This window comes from Cynocephalus volans, chromosome 15, assembly GCF_027409185.1.
Source record: "Cynocephalus volans isolate mCynVol1 chromosome 15, mCynVol1.pri, whole genome shotgun sequence".
Lineage (NCBI taxonomy): Eukaryota > Metazoa > Chordata > Mammalia > Dermoptera > Cynocephalidae > Cynocephalus > Cynocephalus volans.
In genome coordinates this window covers 52,977,842-52,998,810 of record NC_084474.1, presented here as the reverse complement: position 1 = coordinate 52,998,810, position 20,969 = coordinate 52,977,842, and the positions used below count along the sequence as shown (strand labels likewise).

General features: G+C 30.2%; 1 protein-coding gene across 37 annotated transcripts in view; it reads left to right on the top strand.

Moving 5' to 3' along the window:
* The window catches only part of RIMS2 (regulating synaptic membrane exocytosis 2), a 637,189-nt gene that overhangs the window by 423,715 nt on the left and 192,505 nt on the right, over positions 1–20,969 (top strand). For 22 of the 37 annotated variants that reach the window (XM_063079141.1, XM_063079151.1, XM_063079140.1 and 19 more), the window contains 2 exons: positions 6,454–6,633; positions 7,526–7,635. In XM_063079141.1, the coding sequence (XP_062935211.1) occupies positions 6,454–6,633; positions 7,526–7,635 (290 nt within the window). Of the gene's footprint in view, positions 1–6,453; positions 6,634–7,525; positions 7,636–8,447; positions 8,481–20,969 lie in introns of all 37 variants that reach the window. The other 15 variants (XM_063079144.1, XM_063079156.1, XM_063079159.1 and 12 more) reach the window with 3 other exon arrangements.

The following is a 20,969-nucleotide window of genomic DNA, read 5'->3' as shown; positions in this document are numbered from 1 at the left end:
TTTGCCAAATATTGTATACTTATTTATCCTTGTTGTTTCTTTGAATCTGCTGTTATTAATCACTTTTTTTTCTTTCTTTTTTTTTTTTTTTTTAGCTTCTCTAATGCAGTGCTATCCTGGTTCTCATTTTACCCTTTGACTGATCTTCTGTCTCCACTTTCCTATTTCTCAAGTCCTCACCTTTTGGACGATGTGTTTTCTTATATTTTATCATGCCTATGACTTTGATCAAAACTTCTGGTACCTAATATAGTGCCTGGCATATAATATGAACTCAATAAATATGTATTGAAAAAATGAATTAGTCAGTGAATATTTAAATATTAAGACTAAACAGTGTCTTCTTCTTAAATTGTATCTCTAGTACAGATCTGTCCTTTAAAGGCCAGATTTCTCTAATTGATATCTGCACAACAATCTTCTTCTAACACCTCATAAATTTAAGTCCAAAACTGAATTCAGTATTTTGCTTCCCAAGTATTCTTCTATTTCTGTTAATAAATCATCATTTCATTTCTGAGTCTAGAAATTTTAATGTTTTTCTTTGGTTTATTCACTTCTACATTTAATCCATATGATGATTTGTCAAACATTATTGAGAGAGAAAAAAAAAATCTCATAACATTAAGGTCCAGGGTTTAATCCCTGTACTGGTCAGCCACAAAAAAAAAGCAAAACAAAAACCCAAAAAAACCGCACATTTCTCCTATCAAAGAATTCACAGTTCAGTGAAGTTGACAGGCTTGAGAATCAAGAAATCTCAGTTTAAGTTTCAGTCAGAAAATATCAAATTATGTGACTTTGTCCTAGTCTTAGTTTGCTCGTTTCTAAAATGAGAGATTGGATTATATGATTTCTGATACTGGATTATATGATTCTGAGGTTGGATTATATGATTTCCTTCTATTCCTAACATTCTGTTTGTATATTTCTGTGTATTGTGTATATTCTGTACACTGTATATTGTATATTTTATGTATTGTGATTTATGTTTGTCACCCATACCTTCTTTTCTGTTTTCACCCCCATTACTACAAATCAGAGCCTTTTTCTAGTCTAATTAATTCCATGCACTACTGTTGAATTAATCTTAATTTTGTTCAGAAGCTTTTAATTACTCTTATTGAAAATTAAGTCCCATTTAAACCTCTTAACTAGGCCTTTAAGATATTTATAAACTGACTCCCAGCTAGTTTTTTAACTAACATTTTACCGTATCTTCTTTCCGTTATTTCTAGCATTTCCATTTGACTCTTTCTTATCTTTCATCATCCATATATCTGCTGAAATCTCATCTGCTCATGCATGTTTTTCATCTTTTCTACTAAAATCTTTAACATATCAAACATACTTAAGTTCCCTATGTGATATTTCTAACGTGTCATCTTAGAATCTGCCTCTGTTGATTCTTTTGTCTCTTGACAGTGGGCCTTATTTTTCTTGCTTTTTGATGTTTCCAATAATTTTTTATTGAATTTTGGACATCATGTCATCAACAGTGACTGAAAGAAATAGTATTTATGCCTGAAAATGAGCACACCTTTTGTTCTGTTGTGCTTGTGTGTTTGAGAGGATTAATCAATCTTCTGATTACTTCCTCTGAGTATGTGATTTGCACTGGCATTATGAAGTGGCACCTAAGGGCAGCAGGCAGCAGTACATATGAGGAATTTGCTTTATACCCATTATTCTACCCATGTAAAGATAGCAAAACAAAAGGAAGGTTGGTGAATTGTTCAGAGTTGATCAGTGAAACTGATGAATATAGCATTTAGATATTCTAGTGTGAGGACAGTACCTCATTTCACATACTTGATATGGTAACAATTCAAAATTTTATCCTTTAGAGATACATCTTTAAAATGTTTATTATTTTATGGAATCTTTGAGTATCTGGGGAGGAATAATGTAGGGCCAATACCTTGGTGGAATTATTTGAATTTCTTATAGTAAACAAATCATTATTAAACTCTATCATCCACTGAAAATGAAAGCCATCTATTTTATTAATTAAGAATTTCATAGATAGCTGGTGGCAATCATATTATCTCTCAGGATTTATAAAATTTATTTTTTAAAGATGTATTAATTTGCTGCATGTTAATTGTGCTGGGTAAATAATCCTGCCTATTTCTGTTATTTTTGAAATAAAAATTAAATAACAATGGAAATTATGAATATTTAATACAATACTCAAAATATCCTCATGACATTTACAAATTACATGTCTTTTCTCATGCATATTTAATAATTCAATATACCTTTATTGTTCAGTATTGTATTTTTCTCTGATTTTCTTGAGAAAATTGGAATATTTAATCTTCCAATTTTCAATAATGAGTATTTAAAAAAAAACTCTGTAGATGTAAGAATACATTACTTCTCTTTTTGATGACAAAATAGGCTCATAGGTAATAAAAATATGCTTTTCTACGTTAGCAGTAACTTGCTTTCTCTCATCAGTACATGTAGTATTACCATTTTCATGTTTTAGATTGTTATTAACTTAGCTCTCTATAATGTGGTATTTTCTAATAATCTATTTACTTTTAGCTAACACAGAGTCTTATATTTAACTCAACAGAAATATTCTGTACAGAAATGCTGTCATGCTCAAGGATAAATTAATCTATCTCTCCAAAATAATAAAATATTTCTATTTATGCACAGTACTTATTTACTTATTCACCATGATTTCCATGGTGAATATTTTATGTCTTTCAATTCTCTTAATGTTGGAAGCAATGCTAAAATAATATAAACTAGAGTTTTAAAAAAGTTAAACTTGTATCTTGAACGTTATGAATTTGAAAATTATGTTAAAGCTGTCATATAATTACTTTAAATTATTTTTTGCACTATACAAATATGTGTATATATATTATATTAATTACCATAAAATATCTAGTTTTTAATGTTTCTGAGTGTATTTTATAATGTATTTATTATTTCATTATGCATAATGTAGTTAATGCTCAGAAAATCTCTAGACATTCAAGATATTAATGAAAGTATAGTGCTACTGTTATTAATCAGCTTTCTGTATTACATACACAATGTGGATAGAGGGAAGGCATTTCTTACCTCAATCCTGTGACCTTACTTTTTGTCTTTCAGAGATACATCCAAAATTTTTTAATTTAAGGTTTTAACTTTATAAAAGAAAAGAATAACTAATTCCTAAGTAGCTTTACTTTTTACACTTTATTTTTTTAAAAGCCTATTAAATTTACATGTGACATCTTTACAATATAAACCTGAAATAAGTATATCTGTTTCTGTTTCAGTATAGACTAGGTTCTGAGTAACTTTCTAGGACAATTTTCATTGATTCTAGATATGGCTTTGAAGCACTTAATTGTGCTCGTTCTTGTTTTTAATTTTTTTTTTTTTTTAAGTTTTCTTGTTATTCTGTCATTCCTGTAGAGATACTCTATACTGAGTTTTCATTGATTTGGAGTTATGTTATCGTGATAGATGGATTGATGGATAAAATAGGTTATAGAAAACAATACACACTGATCTATTCTTCCCTAATACCTTGCATAAATCCCTTGTACATTCATTGAAAATAAGGACTCTAAAGTAAGTAGCAACAATGATGAAATAAGTTGGAAGCTATATCAGATACCTGGAAATTTCAAAACCTTTTAAGAGCAGCTGTACTGATAGGGAAAATGATTCAAAAATGACAACTTTGCTAGATGATTATAAAATTATTTTTCCCTCAGAAATGACTGAAAAGAAGTACTAAAATGTAGTACTCTTTCTTATGAGTAAACACTAACATTTAAATTCAAAGGCCTTCTAATTAATTTTGTTCATTATTGTGACCTGTTATCAATTTATCCTCCTCTCAAAATCTGCATGTGCTATTATATGCTTTTAAGGCTGGGTTGCTACAATAGTGGTTATTGTTACAATACTGTGGTCAATATAAATTAGTGGAGAGGCTGTTAAAATGTATCATCTGCAAATGCTTGCAGTTTGGAATAGAGGCCTTTATATAAATGCAGAGCTGTAATCTGTGTCAATCCAGGTAGATGACAAATAAACAAATCTGAGCTATTTTAGACAAAGATTAGAAAATATAAGCTATTAAAAAAATGGAACTATGATGGATATTAAATCTCTCTTTTTTTTCTTTTTTGGCAACTGGCCAGTTTGGGGATTCAAACCATGCTCTACTGAGTGAGCTAACCAGCCAGCCTCTTAAATCACTTTTTAAAAGACAATAAAATTATTTACCGAAGAAAGATTTAAATTTACAAGCAATGCGTTCCTAACCTTTCATGTGGCTTACTCTTTGGCAGTCTGATAAAACTGATGGCCACCCTTTTTAGAGTAATGCATAAAGTAAAATAAGGTAAATAAGTAGAATTACAAATTACTTGTATTGAAACACAGACTCCAAGTTAAGAACCCCAGGTAGTCACTAAAACATTTTAAGCCTTGCAAATGTTTATTATTTCCAACTTCTTAGTTGCTACTATTCAAAGTTAATTATCTATAAATTCTTATCTTAAAATTAAAACACTCAGAATTTAGGTGGAAGTTGTGAAGTTTTATATCTTGATCCCTTATAGAACTTAATAGGATTGGGTCATGTAGGCATTGCTGCTTTAAATTTTCTTAGCAATAACCTTAGGTCTTACCTAGTCAGACCTATTCTTACAAAATCGTGGGAGCAGGAGCCTAAGTTGACCATTTTTTTAAGTATTGTAGCTTTCCATTCCCCTTCATTCCAGTGGGACATTTTAGAAACTTTCTGCCATCTATTGGGGTTCTTTTCATGTTTCATTTATTAATCTATTTTCATCTCATACTGTCATAGTGGTATACTTCATATTGTTTATAGGAAGAAAAATATAAATAAAATTTAAAGATTGGCTATATTTTCAAAAAACCTTTTTACAAAAGAGATTTTTTTATAAGGGATTTTCCTAAGGAAAAGTATTCTCTGTAAAATAATTTTTCAGAAACAAAATTAGAATTATTTTTATTTATTTTTAGAATTATGATTTTTATACTTACATGGTTGCCTTTTTATTTTTCTCTTTGACTAGTATTTGAATATTATATGTATAATTAGACTTAATCTCAGTTATTTTGACAAGTTCTTGATACACTTTTATAAAATACTAAACTTATCTTAGGAAATCAATCATATTATGGTAATATACTTAAAAATATTTTAAAATGATTTGACATATGTTAACCTATGATTTTAAAATGTAAAATAATCATAAGATACAATGTAGGATAAACCCAGTATTCACTTTCTGAATTCATTTAATCTGTCTACTGCTCCAAAATTGTATGTTATGTAATTCATGACATTTTAGAAATGTGTCCTTTTTCTCTTCTTTTTCTTTTGTTGCCTACATTTTTTCATTATCAAAAATAAGGTTGAGAGAATTTGTAGGTCAAGTGCTAGTCCTTGATACATTAGTCTTTAGGGAGATTAATACTTGCTTTACAATCTGCATATAATATATAAGCATTTCTGTTTTTGTGGTTACAGCTGGATGGGAAGATAATCATTTGATTTGAAGTATACTTTGGATATGTATATGAACTTTTGAGTTCTAGAGCCAAAGCTAGTGTTTTTTAGGGTTGTCTCACAAATTGTGGAGCTGGTGTTAGAAAACAATTACTAATCATGTTAGTTATAAAAGCATTATGCTAGATTCCAGGGACACAAAAATCAATAATAATAGGTTACTTAAATTTAAGTGTACTTCCTTCAATAAGATTAAGCTTTGGTATTAGATTTATTTGTGGTTGAAAAGATCACATTGTTTCAGAATTATCGTTTCAGTCAATTAATACCCATTTTGAATTGTATTGGCTGGCATAGCAAAAGTGCACTGAGATGGCTGGTTAACTGGTTTTCTACAGAGTGATTTTTCTTGTGAAACGTATCTAAGTATAGCTACAGACTTCAAAGTTGCTCTGTTTTCTTATAACCTCATTTTGATTGTACTGTTTGAATGTTCAGGTATACTATGAGTTGAAAGCCTTTTTATATCTTAGTTGGTATGCTAGTAAACAGTCTCAGGGGCTTGAGAATTAATGCTTATAAGGTTTTCTTCACTCTTTTGAAAATGTTAGGAATGTCATTGAATTCTTTTAAAATAGAATACAGTACTTCACATATTTCACATGTTCCATTTAGGGAATTCATTTCAGAAAGCAGGCAGTTTTGTTTGTAGATTGTAGATGAGCAACTCCTATTATCTTCACTGGGAATTGCTATTAAAAGCAGATTTTAGTTCCTTAGAACTTCTTAAGAAGTTTAGTGAGAATTTTCTCAGAATATGTTGGGGGAAATAAAAATTTTTACATATTCATAATTTTAAACAATTACCTTTTCAAAATCAGTTTGCATCATAACCAAATAGCAGAAGGGCACTAAAGATCAACTGAGCTGCTTTTTGACTAACGTTTCAGGGATTGTGAAGCAGCAGATAGACAGCCATATCACAGATCCAGATCAACAGAACAACGGCCTCTCCTTGAGCGGACCACCACCCGCTCCAGATCCACTGAACGTCCTGATACAAACCTCATGAGGTCGATGCCTTCATTAATGACTGGAAGATCTGCCCCTCCTTCACCTGCTTTATCGAGGTGAAAGATAAATCAATCAGACTAACTTCCCCTTTGCCCCACCAGCACACCATTTTATTTTCCCAGCAGCTAAATGGTCTCTTCTGTCATCTTTGGCTGATCACCAATAACAATCAATACTAACCTTTTCAATGTAAACACACTATTTATATTCAGTGGATATAATAGTGTGTGGCTACCATTGTAATTTGTTTATTAACTGTCCTGACCGCATTTGTTTTGTGATTTCTCATTAATCAGGAATCCTGGGTAAATCCACTCATAACTACCATGTTCTTCTTCTACACAATGAGAAATTATTTGTGTCCATTAGACATCACTTTTCAAATAATCATTTATAATCACAATAAATAAAACTGGATTTTTAGTTTTTTACTATCATACCAGTATCATGTATTAACCAATATTTTCTTTAGTTGAATTTTGAATTGTTTAGGGTTTTATTTGTAGTTTCATGAGAGATTTTCTAACAAAAGGATATTTAATGTAAGCCTGAGTAAAAATCTCTTTGGATTGAGGGGGTAAGGTTAGAGGTAAGAGTTTGAAATCTGGTAGAAAGAATTGTAAAGCATTACTTATTTTTTGAGCTGCAGAATTCTACTCTTGCTTTCATTTGGATAAAATACTAATTTACATTAGTAATTCCATGGATTTTACTATAGGGCTTTGTGTGCATGTATGTCTGTATGTATGCATATTACATGAAAATACAAATATCTTTTGCTATTTAAATAGTCATTCAAATGTACATATTTTGTACTACTGTCCTAACCTTTTAATCAGCAGCTAAACATCTTTTAAAATTATACTTATACAGCTATATATGAACCAAATGTGTTAAAAGTATTTAACTCATTGTACTTAAAATGAATATTAATGGTATATCTTATAGGTCTCATGCTCGTACTGGGTCTGTCCAGACAAGTCCATCAAGTACTCCAGTGGCAGGACGAAGGGGCCGACAGCTTCCACAGCTTCCGCCAAAGGGAACGTTGGAGAGAAGTAAGTATTATTTCTAATTATGTAATATAGGAAATACACATGGAAACAAGGTGAATCAAGAATTTCTTACTATCATTGTGTTAATTTTCTTCTTTTGTTAATTGGATGCCTTAGCTGCATTTGATAGTAGTTATATTTATAAATATTATATATTTTCTATTTAAAATTTGTGATATTTGGAGGCAAAATAAGCTGTCTTTATTGCTCTTGCATGTTTTCAAATTTGAATAAGTGTATTTTAAAAAGTAAACTTAAAACTCTTAAATAAGAAGTTGGATGATATTTCTTTGCTACAACTAAGTTTATGTAATTGTTGATAGTTACATAAAGTTTATTAGTAACTAGCCAAATCAATTTTCACACACTGCAAAGGACTGATTAGCTGATGCACAACAATGGTGATCCTTCTCAAAACTGGAGTACGAGAAAAAGGTAATCATGAATACACCAAAAATGATGCATGTTGTACTGATGTTTTTAATAATAATTTCAAATTTTTGCATAAGAAGCACAATTTGCTGATATACACATGAGCATACTTCCCAAACATCTATAATTCTTGAATTAAAAAACCTCTAAAAGCATGGATAACAGAATATAATAATTTTTAATATCATTTTTAAAAATGATCCCTTTATTTGGTAACTGGATGTGCTTTGCAAATATATACATATATATTTAAATCACCATTTAACTTTTCTTTAATAGATGATACATTCTGTGTCTTTGGAAATTTCTGTTGTTTTTAACCCCTGTGCTTTGGTTCCCCTTTTTTGTTTTGTTTTGTTTTGTTTTTATTTTGTTTTCCCTAGACAATGGAGTCAAGGAGATAGAACCTTATGAAGGTCTGTACATAAAGGAGGGTTTGTTTTGTGCTGACAGCCTTTTTGGGGGGCTATGTAAGCAAAAATAAACCCAACTGCAATTGATGTTCTTCATTGTATAGACTTTTATATACAGTAAAATTATTTTGTTTTATGGCTTCTGATAAAGTATTCAACTTTTAATTTACTTGGAAATTATACCGAGGAGTTAAATTTCTTTGATTCATCAAGTGAGAATTCAAAGAGTTTAATTTCTTTTAAATGATCAGATAAAATTTGCTCTTTTTAAAATATCTGATTTTGTTTTTAGGCAAAATTCTAAATTTTGAGTAAAAAAGACTTTAACCAAAGATATCAATTGCAGTCTGTGTTTATGCCATTGAGGATGTACACATAGTCTAGTTATATTTATCGTCTTATATTTTATTTTGTATTTATGATGATCTTTTAACTATTAAATTTGGCTTTTTAGAAGAGAAAGTTGTTGAATTAGGTAGTGATTGTGGTTTGTATTTCCTACATTATTTTTCATGTTGTAGCAAGACAATATACAAAAGCTTAATATACCAAATATACCAAAGCTTAATACAATGTAGTTTTATTACCAAATACTACACTCTATGACTCAAAAGAAAATATTGAGTTGTGATATATGAAGTGTCATACATTTACTAGGAAAATTAAAAATCATCTGCTAGTTATAGAATTCTGAAATTGACTTTGTAACTTTAAAAAGTTGTTGGCTGTTTTATTTACTGATGAATCTCCAGCACATAGAATAATGCCTTGCACATTGTAGGCCCTCAGTAAATATTTGTTGAATGAATGCATGAAATATTTATTTAAAAACTGAAAAGCTACCTCATATAATATATAGAGTACCACTAAAATAATCTTGTTATTCTATATGTTTATACTAAAACTATTTCTATAACCTATTGGTAACAAATTTTTAAATACATTGCATTTGAGCAGAAGTGCTTTGTTGCCTGATATAACTTGTTGATATAAGTTCTTGTTAGTTGTAACTGAAAGAGTATCAACTTGTTTTGTAGTTATTTTTACTTACTACGTACCATAATTTTGAACAATCCAGTGCTGTTGTAACTAATGGTTTACTATGCTGCCTGAAAAAAAGATTTCAACAGCATTTCTATAGCTCTCAATTATTTGCATAAGATTAGGGGTACATAATTTTAAATTATTTTTCATATGGAAAGTTCAGTGGTATTTATGGAATGCTTTATCTCCCCAAGATTTCTAAGGATAGAATTTGAGCATCATTTATTGGCATATGAAGTCAGAAACATCGTTTGTTTCCCATTTAAAAAAAAAATTCATTTTTAATATCTTCTATAGCAATAGCGTATCGAGATACGAGTAACTCCATTCTTAGTAATAATAAATATACCAGAAAACCAACCATATTGCTGATACTGAAAGTCAGTGTTGATGAAGTTTCTAAGGGGCTTGTCAATAAACATTCTATTTATCATTTGTTTTTTTCCCCTATAGAGTCCAATAAAACCACAATTTACCTTTAATATGCCCAGTTGTGATTTTCCCATTTTTTATCTCAATAAAATAAAGGGCAACCAAAACCTTCTTATCCTTTTCAGTATGAAATAAAAGGCTTTTTGTTTGTTTTGATTTACTTAAAGTACAGATGATGTTTTCAAACAGTTTTCATAAATGTAGATATGAAGACTTCAGTAGGTACATACTGTGTAATTTTCTTTAATGTTAAAGGAGATATGTAAAGAAGATATATTACTTATCTCCTTTAGAAGTCTTCAACTTCTAACTGAAGTTAAAGGTGCAGTAACCCAAAATAGACATCAGTTGATGTTCTAAATCAAATTATGTTTGGATTATCTCATAAAATTAATTGCCAGAGTTGTAATTTAATGACATTATTTTAGAATCAAAGTTTTGAAATATTTATTTTTAATCCTCTTCAACAGCTAAAAAGTAAGCAAGTTTTAATTAAAGTTTATAATTTTAGTTAATTATTTTATATTTAACTTGTTAATTAAATTAATTTAAAGTCTTTTATATTTTGGTCCTGACTGTGGTACTGTATTTAGTCATCTTCTCTTTGCTGAGAATCAGAGAAATAAAATGGAGCAATATAGAAAGGATAATTTACTAAACATTTGTAAGTCTTTATCATTATTTTATTTTCCCCTAACTTTGACGTACTGCCAGTTTGTAAAAATAAAAGATAGTTCATACGTTATTGTTAGTTTCTCTAGAAGAAAAGCTATACAACTTTTTAAGATAATATACCAAGTTTCTAGACAAAGTGTTTTGCCTATTTTACCCGGTTGTCCACATATTGCAAATATTTTAGTGGCCACAATTTATGTTATACAAGTCAAAGTCATAAAAATAGACAACATGATAATTCATTAACAGTAAACTTATTTGCTTTTCCATAACGTGTCAGAAACTCATTAAAAGTAATCTACTGGTCTCCTTATGATCACCCATTGTATCATTATAAATAATTTGGAATATTTTTGGTTTTGTTTCATTAATAGTGACAAGAATACCTATCTAGTCTTTTTCTTTATTTTTACTCATGCAAGCGCAGAAGTTAATGAAGAAACTGGGCATGTTGAACAGCAGGGGGGAGAAAAGCAGGGTGAAAAGATCAAGGCAGGTCTGTCTGACTGTGTGTCTGAAAAAAGCGAATATAAGTATGATGTTTCAGTTTCACATAAGACTTTTAGCTCCAAATTTATAAATGCACAATAAAGAACAGATTGCTTTTCAGTGCTGACTTTAAAATAAATTGCCTAACTTTATTAATGAATGGCTATTACATAAGCTATCTAGGCAACTTGTCAAAATATTTAATTTATGCAACTGGTTTGAATATGTTCCTTAATGTTTAAATCAGACTAGAATTATAGACATTGCCCTTGACTAAGACATATACCTATCCTTTATCCCAGCTTTATATTCAATTTATTTATTTATTTATTCAAAAATGTTTATTGAGAACATACTAGAAAACTATATTTTACCTTGTGTTACACTGAATAAAGGTCAATTTCTCCCCATCGGGTCCTCCTTCTAAAATGGTATGCAGACCCTTCATTTCTGGTGTTTTAAAGTCACTTATGTTTACAGATCATAATGTTTGCCACTTTCTTTTTCTTAATACTCCTGAAAGGATTTTAAAATTAAAATATTATATAACCAATAAATATATTTATATATTTATAGAATTTTATAGAATTTTTACTATTTTTATTTGAAACTCAGAATTGAATACTTACCTTATTGAGCTGTCAGGTTTTTTATATTTTAACTTTCTTTGAACAATGCAGAAAATCTTTAATTTCATCAAGTGTTTAACTGATCATCACTTTTTATTCATGAATGGTAGAATGTACTTTTATGTGCCTTTTTTTCTCCTTACCATTGTGTGAAGCAATGACATTATGTATATTGTGCATAAGATGTATTTTCATGGGTGTGTTCTCTTAATGGAATTTGTAGTTTTTAAAAATGAAAACATCTTAGGCTGCAGTTGCTAATTATCAGTAACTTTCTAATGTCATAAAGATGAGAAAACCCATCACAATACATCTGATAATGGAAACAAAGGCAAGTTTAATTGCATATTTATAGAAATATATAACTATTTCTGTTTTGAGTATCTGATATTCTAACTACTATAATATCACACATCTTCCGTTTTTTTGAAATGCTTTAAGAATACCATTTTTATGGAATACTGCGAGAATGAATTGCATTTTCATTTGGCTGTGTAGTTAACGTTCTTTTATTCACCCTTTCCTCTATATTCCTTATTAGTCCATACAAATACTTGAACCTTTTACACTATTCATGAATTGGCTTCCACAATAAAGTCATTTTATAGGATAGCATTGGTCTGGGGACTTCAGCAATAATTAATGCCACTTTTATTTGTTTGAACTTCATCAGAAAATGAAACCTATTTGTTGAACTGGTTTGTTGCCTGTGTTTTATTCTCAAAACTAACTTAATTAGTAAATTGCATCAATTCTTAAATTAGCATAAAAGCATAACCATGATATAAAAATCACTCTTTATTCTTTATGTTTGTTTTTATTAGTTTTCCTACAGGATAGGAAGTATATACTCATACTTCACTCTGTGTTCCTTAATGTGGGGTATCATATTTACTGCATGGATTTACTTCTCTAGTGTGTGATTTCATCTTTTTTGGTGTGCTTGGTTTTTATTTGGATTGTTAATGACTTTAATTTATTAATCACTATTATTTGTTTTCAATATTATAAAGACACTGAGGGAGAAACACCAAGCCCACCTAATGATGGGAAAAAAGGCAAGTCTGAAATGAAGTTAGTAGTGCCTTTCTATATATTAGACACTCCATAATGACATTTATAATGTAAGTGAATATGTTTCTTAAATAACCATAAGTACAAGTATTAGTCCCAATTTAAGTCATCCAATATTTAAAATGTCTGCTCTGCTTGTATTTATTTATGAATATGAAATTCATCTTTAACATACTTACCTTATTAATCCTGGTATAATCCTATTTTACTGAAATGTATGGCATTAAAATCAGAAAGTTTGCTTTGTTGATCATGTAAAGGGGCAAGATTCTGAGGAAAATAGTGGTGATAATGTTGCTGTGTTTTTAGAAAAACACAACATAGTTATTTTTTAATCCAGAGTTGCTTTAAAATTGAATTATTTAAAAAATATTTTAAAGTAAAAATGAAACGAACTTAAGAGTTCAACAGTAATATTAAATGAACATTTAAAATATTTATGGAGTTTTCACAGTTGTATACACATGAATTAATACATTGCCTAGGCAAGTAAAAAGGTGATTGATTTTAATACTTAGATTTAGTTTTTCTATAATTATTGGTAGCTTAATTCTGTAATCTACTACAACTAAATTCTAACAAAATAGTCGGACTGTATATGTTTTGGAGTAATTGATAATCAGATATAGCTACGCATAGTGATTTAAAATGTCAGCATTTTAAAATGGTTATATCAAAAAATATTAATTCTTCATTATATTATGTAATTGGACCAAGTTGAGAAATGAATAGTTTTGTGCTTTAGTAATCCAGTTGAAATGGCCTTTAGTCTTGAATATATTCTTCCCTGTCTTCATCTTTTATAGTGTTTACAATGTTACTTGTAAGATCTAATTAGCACTAAAATAAATTTGTAATTTTTCTTACTGTGGAGTGTAAATTATTCATTAACACGTATGCTAGGCTACGATTAAACAGGTGAAAATAAAGTAACAAAATAAATAAAATTAAATCATATATAAATATGAATATGCTTCATAAAACAGTAAAAATTTTAATGAACCAATAGAATTTCCTGACAGGGTAAAAGAGAGAGATTCAATAATGACATCAAGGTTTTTGGACAGAGACAGTGGAAAATATGGAATTTCCACTAAACATATAGAGAAAAACTCAAGAGTGGATTTAGGGGAATGTCAGGTACTCATTTTTGAATATGATAAGTTAGAGATGCTGCCAAGTTAAGGTGTCAAATAGACAGTTTTAAATTTGCTGGATTTTAGGTTAGAGGTTTGGACTGTAGCTGTAAGTGTGGAATACATCCTTATAAAGAGAGTTATTTACCACCACGAGATTGGTTGAGATCACCAAGAGGGTAAGTGTAGACAGCTAAAAGAGGTCCAAGGAATACGAACTGAATCATTCTGATGTTTAGAAGTTGGGAAGATGAAGCAGCAAGAAACTGAGAAAGTGGGAGTCTGGCTGTAAAGGGAAGAAAATAAAAATATCTTCAGCTGAGGGGAGAGGTCAGAGGAACCGAATACATGAAGGATAAATGGCAAACTTTGTGTTCATTCATTGCTTTCTAAATCCAGGTCTGCTACTTTGCTGTGCAGAGCCATCTGGCCCCAAGCTCATCTGCCTATAGTTTACCAAAATATCTATCAGAGTTCTTTGACTTAGCTCCTAGATTTAGTATCAAAGACTTTTAGAATTGGGAGGGCCCTTATAAATCTTTTAATAAAACTGCTTTCATTTTACAGATAAAGAAGCAAAATTCTACAAGAAAACTAACTTTCTTCAGTCCACGTAGTAGCAGATCGCTAGTCTAGACTCTCAATCTGGTGTGCTTATACACCATGCCCCTTCACATACTTGGATCTTAATCTTAGTTTTACTCCTAAGCAGATGACCGTGGCAAATCTTCTAATTCCTCTGGGTCTCAGTTTTCTCTTCTGTAAAACAAAGGCAATTAATTAATTAACAGAGTTAATTACAAGGATTTTAACAGAAAATAAGAGATTTTGGAGATGTGGCTGATAAAGTCTAAGATCTCAAATAGTTTTGTTTTCAGTTTATTGTTTATGTGTTGTTATTTGTTAATTTTGTTTGGTTTTGAAAAGTTAACAGATACAACTTCTTAATTTGCTGTTAGTTATTAATTCACTGTCAGGATTACAGGCTAAACCTGACCATACTGCCTATTAAAAAGTCAAATCCCTAAAGATACACAATGATACGAAAGGAAAAATGTTTTGTTCCTTTAATGTGTAGTCCTCAACGTGTAGTTGCCAATATTATTTTAAATATAAATAACCTTATAAATAAGAAAGAAAAGAAAGAAGTGAGGAAGGTAGGGAGGAAGTAAGGAAGGCAGGAGGGAAGGAAGGGAAAAAATGGAAAGCAGACTAACAAAAAAGCATGTTACAAGTGAACCAAAGGTAATAAAGAAATTTTGACAGTCTTTGTAATGGAAGCTTCCTTCTGTAGGCATTCTAGAAATGGAATTAGATATCATTTAGGGTGATGCAGTATGGACAGGGATGGAGGATCTTGGCTTTGTTTTGCTGCTTCTCCATATTCTCATGAGTGCTTCTAGGAAAATATCAGTATCCACATCTTAATTACCAAATTTGATTAATATGTAGATAGGAATAGATTTTATAATGGAATTTGTAAATATTTCCTAAAAAGAGCATTCCCTCTCAATTTAGATAAATGGCCATGTATCCAAAATTAATGAGAAAGAATCAGAGATACTTTAAAATTGCAAAGAATTTGTCATATGTTTCTGAGGATGGGCATTCAATCATGTCTGCATTATGGAAAAGTATCTTGGTGACGGTGAGCAGGATGGACTTGAAAGAGAAGAGACTGAGGGCATATGACCATTTAGGGTATTTCAGTAGTCCAATATTTGGTGGCCTAAACTAGAGCAGGGGCTGAAGTAAAGAGGAAGGAATTCATTTAAGATTTTCTCTCCTCATTCATAATTCACAAGCCTAAGTGAATCTATTGCGGAAGTTAAATAATTGTAAATGGATATTTTCTGATTTCTTTTATCTAACCTTTCCTTTCTTTCTTGGGGGCCTTTCCTCTTTATTTTTCTTTCCTTCCCCTTTTGCTCATCTTATTTCTTTTGTACTTAGAAAGTCTGAAGTGACTTAATCAGATCTAGGAAAGAATTCCCTTCCATCTCATACCTTTCTGCAAACTTCAGCCATTGTCCAAAGCCATATCATTGTTGACTTACTAAATACAATCCTAAAGCCATCCACTCTTTGTTGTTGAAAGTAACTTAATCTTAGGAAGGTGATAATGGTACAAGAGAAAGAGCACAGGTTTTGGAACTTTGGTTCAGGGCCTGTCCTTATAGTGTATCAACTGTGTGACTCTAAGCCCTGGACCAAGTTAGTTCATCTGAGAAAAAGAAATCTTAGCATATTTCTCTCATGCCCAGTGTGCTACTTTGAGAATCAAGTGAGGTAATGTGTGTGAAGTTGGTTGTAAACTAAGATAACTATTTAGTCATATTCTTATTAATCAGCTCTTTATTTTCTCACCTGTAAGAGCCACCTGAAAGTCTCTTCCTGTGTTTTACAGGGTGAAACGTGATGCCGTATGTGAGAGCACATTGGAACATATAATATTAGACAAATGTAATCTTGCTTATGTGGAAATTTGTGTTCTTTAAATGGTAGTGTGATGCAGACTAGCTGGAATATAGTTATTTTGTAGACATGTGAAATAATACTAGAATGGAAATAAATAGGATTGGATTGCAGCATAAGTGTAAATATCACTTACACTTATAATTAATTCTTCATGAATATAATCACTCTTCAAATTATCTAATATTTATTAAATCAATCATCAAGCTTTCCCATCTACAAATTAAAGATGAAATAATTATAGCAATAGTTTAGAAATTTCAAATCTTTAAAATTATGCTTATTTATTTTATTAAATTTTAAAAACAAACCTTTAACTACATGACATTTAAGAATCTTAGGTTCACGACTGAATGTTTACTCAGTGAAATTTTAAGATAACTCAGTAAGAATCTTCATGAAAAAAACTTTATCCTCCTATAACAAACTTTATTTCTACTTAAATGGTTCCTAGCTTGCTGGTTTGCATCTGAGCAGACTGACATGTATTCTTTCAAAGAAATACTTGCCAATTGAATTGCATTATACATATGTGATTTTCAATTTTTATATTTTGGTAGTAGGTATACAGTATCATGGGCTAGCATTTGGTATTTAAAGTTCAGTTTTAAGATCTTTACTATTTCACATTAAGAAGAATATTTTATTTTTCAATACTTACCATAATAGTTCTTTAATAGAAAAGACTCCTTAAGGTATTGCATGCTTGGGGATACTTTCGCTATTTTTGTTTAACTAAAACAACTTTCAAATAATTTGATCACTTTCCTGATAACAAACTTGTTTGCTTTTAATTATATAAATGTTTTATTTTAATTACATGAGATATAAAGTCAAAGAGAGCTAAGTATAGGTAGCTCTTAGCATTGTTTTTTTTTTTTTTTTTGAGTAATAACTGAATTGATGCATCAATCCTCAATTCTGTTCTTTTTATGATTTTAAATTCTATTTTAAAATAGACACTGGAGTTTCAATATAGAGTTTATTGGTAACCACATCTGGAACTTTTGGAAAATTTTCTAAATTCTCAGTGCCTCAATCTCATCATCTTTGTTATAGGGACTCTTCTAAAAAATCTGACTTGACTGATGGGTCCAGGATCATAACCAGCAATAGCAACTGCAATTTTAGAGCTGGAAATAACCTTACAGATTTTCAAGACCAGATTTCTCTCATCAAAAATAACAAATGTAGAAGCCTGAAGTTAAACACCTAATTAATGGCGGAGATGTTACTAAAAGCTGACTCTTTTGGCTTAGTTGTGCGTTATCTGTTACCTCTTCTATGAATCATCGATAGGCTTGATCTAGCTCTTTTGTTGTTATATTGGCTGGTATTCATAAATTTACGGCTATTAGAATTTTTCTGTTACTGGCATATAATGTCTTTTCAGCAAATATTTGCTTATTTCACTCTGTCAACATAAGTAACCCTATAAACAATTTATCTTCAACTAAAATGTTTTTCAGCTCAAAGAAAGTGTTTAAACCTTAAACATACTATATATTTATATTAAGTTTTTTTCTCTGCTCCTCAGAAAAGCTTTCTGTCAATTTACACGTAGGCTGAGCAATTTCAAAATAAGCCATTTCTAATTCTTCACACCCAATCTTGCTTCAAAAGGTAGCCTGTCTTCTATCTTTTGGAGCATCACAAACTTTATCAAATGATGATAGGTGAAATAACATTTTTAAATGACACCTGTCTAGCATTTGATTTTAGGGACAACTCTGTAATGCTTGGAAAACCTTTCATATTATTTATTAGTAGATAACCAAAAGTGCAGGTCATTCAGATACAATAAATACTTTATTATTAACGAGCTTATTATTTTCCCTAACATGGGGAAATGAGTCTGTTTTTTGTGTTACTACAGATAAACTTTGATAAAGAAGCAGATGATTCCTTCATTTCTATAACTAAAGAGGACTTAACTAGACCCTCTGGAATTTATCAGAAAATGTTTACATTCTTTAAGGGTTTTAAGATTTCTGTTTCTACCGGTGGTTGATTGAAATATAAAGCATCTTTATCCAGAGTGTTTATCATTTGGGAATCCTATATTACATCTTTATCAGATTATTTACCAGTTGGAAAATCAGGGTATAAACTGCACACCCAAGGGTAACTTTAATACTCCCAAAGCAAGAAGTTTATTTCCTTACAGTAGCTGATTTATCTTGGACTAGAATAAAGTGTTGTATTATTAACAGCATTTATTTCAGGCCTAAGAACTGGAAGACCCTTACACTTAATGTAGTTGATTCTAATAGTAAAAATAATCAAAAATAGTAGTATATCCAAAATCATCTATATTTGATGTTGCAGTATAGCATATTTTCTTATTTTTGAAAGTGGTTTCATAAATCATCTATATTTGATGTTGCAGTATAGCATATTTTCTTATTTTTGAAAGTGGTTTCATCTCCCAGTTATGTTTTGCTTAGCTTAATATTATAAAATATGTTAGTATTCCACCATTTATGGCCAAAGGTGGAGAAGGTACCAGAGCATTGTGTATGGCCTGGTGATACTTTATGGGGATTAAAATGTACATAGATAGTAAATGTTTACACTTACAGCTTTAGAAATATGTGAATAAAAAGAAAGGCAGTGATAAGACATACAATTGCTTATGAATGCTACTATAAGAATAAGATTAAATGATGGCAAGTGAATCTTTTGATACATGACCTACAAGGCCCCACATGATCTGTACTCCCTTCACTTCCCATCTCCATTACCACTCTAACTTTATCTACTACAGCTTTCTCCTTTGTTTACTCTGCTCCAAGTCACAGTGACCTCCATGCTTTTCTGGAACATGTCAGACAAGCTTTCACCTCAGGACATTTGCACTTGCTTGTTGCTCTGCCTGGAATGTACTCTACCTAAATAACCATATGGCTAACTTCTTACTTCCTCAGGATCTTTACTCAAAAGTTGCCTTCTTAGAGATGACTTCTCTGACTACCCTATCCAAAATTTCATGACTCCCTGGACATTTCGTTTCCATCTTACCTACTTCATATTTGTCTTTCTAGTATTTACCAATATCTAAGCCACAATATATTTTACTTATTTATCTTGTTAAAATATATCTGTCCCACCAATATATAAACTTTATAAGAGTATGGATTTTTGCCTGTCTTGTTTGCTGTTATATCTCCAGAGCCTAGAAATGCCTGGATTATAGTAGGTGCTGAATATATATTTGTTGAATGAAAAAGTGTTCTGCCATGCTGGAAATAATTCTAGACAATTTTAGGAAAGCCAGGTAACTCATCTTCAATGATACTAAACTATTATTACTAAGTACTCATATTTTTGTCTTCCTTTATCAAGGTTTTTATTGAAATAATATCTCATAGTACATAAATTTTTCTGTCTTTTTGTGAAGGTACTAAAAATAGTAGCAAAATAAATAGCCAATTTATCTTATATATTGAATGAATTTATGAATTTTCTCTTAATATGCATAAAAATCTCTGTTATAATTCCATATAAACATTTCATTTCACCACAATAAAACATTTAGTGAAATGTTTATTTCTAAAATAAATTAATATTATTTAATATCAACTAAGAAAATACCTTTATTTGTCAAACCATTTTAATTGTCATTTTTTTCATACCTTAGCTTTATTCACTTTATTCAAAATAAATTTTTGAATGTACTGGAAGTAAATTTTAGTGCTTTGGATTTTAAAATCTATTTTAAAAATTCAAATAATGTCACATTCCTATGTTTAAAATGTTACCTTCAAATTGCATACTTTATATGAGAATTTTAGGAGAAATATTTAAAAAAAATTAGATCCCCGATGCATTTTTAGGTTCTTGTTATGGACATTATCTAAGTTTCTGACAAGCTCTGATTTTTTTTTTCCCAATTTATACTAGAAGTTACATGGGAAGACCAACAGGAAAAGGTGAATGGTACAATAAGTGATGACAAAACATTGCCGAAAAAGAAACACCAATCTGAGCCAGGTTTGTCAGGGTTTGGAAACCACAAGAAAGCATGAGACTATAAGCATTGCATTTCATGCTTTTTTAATATGTGTGTGCTTCTTGTACCTCATTTTTCTCATTTTGGTGTGAACTTTATAGTGTGTAGATCCCATTTAGATTAGAGTGGTGAATACTTTAATTCAAGATTTGTTTAGAAAACTAGTTATACATATTTTGTAAAAAAAGAACATAATTATTTTATTATTATTAAGATTAGTCCTTTAGGGAAAAAATAATTTAAGCACAAATGGTCACTTGCCCTATGTATTTGATTGTTTTGACTCAAATTAAAGTACATTAATGGAGTGGTACTTGCCTTCCTAACAACTACTGTAAAAAGGTCAATATATTATTTAAAGTTTGTCTTTGTAAGCCATTCCTATTTCTAATTGCAAATACTATTGAGATATTTATACCATACATTAGTAATGATTTATTTACAACTTCTGGAGCCGAAAACTATTGCCAACAACAACAGTGAAGAAGGATAGCGTAGTGTGTAAATTCAATAAGGAGTCTATTCA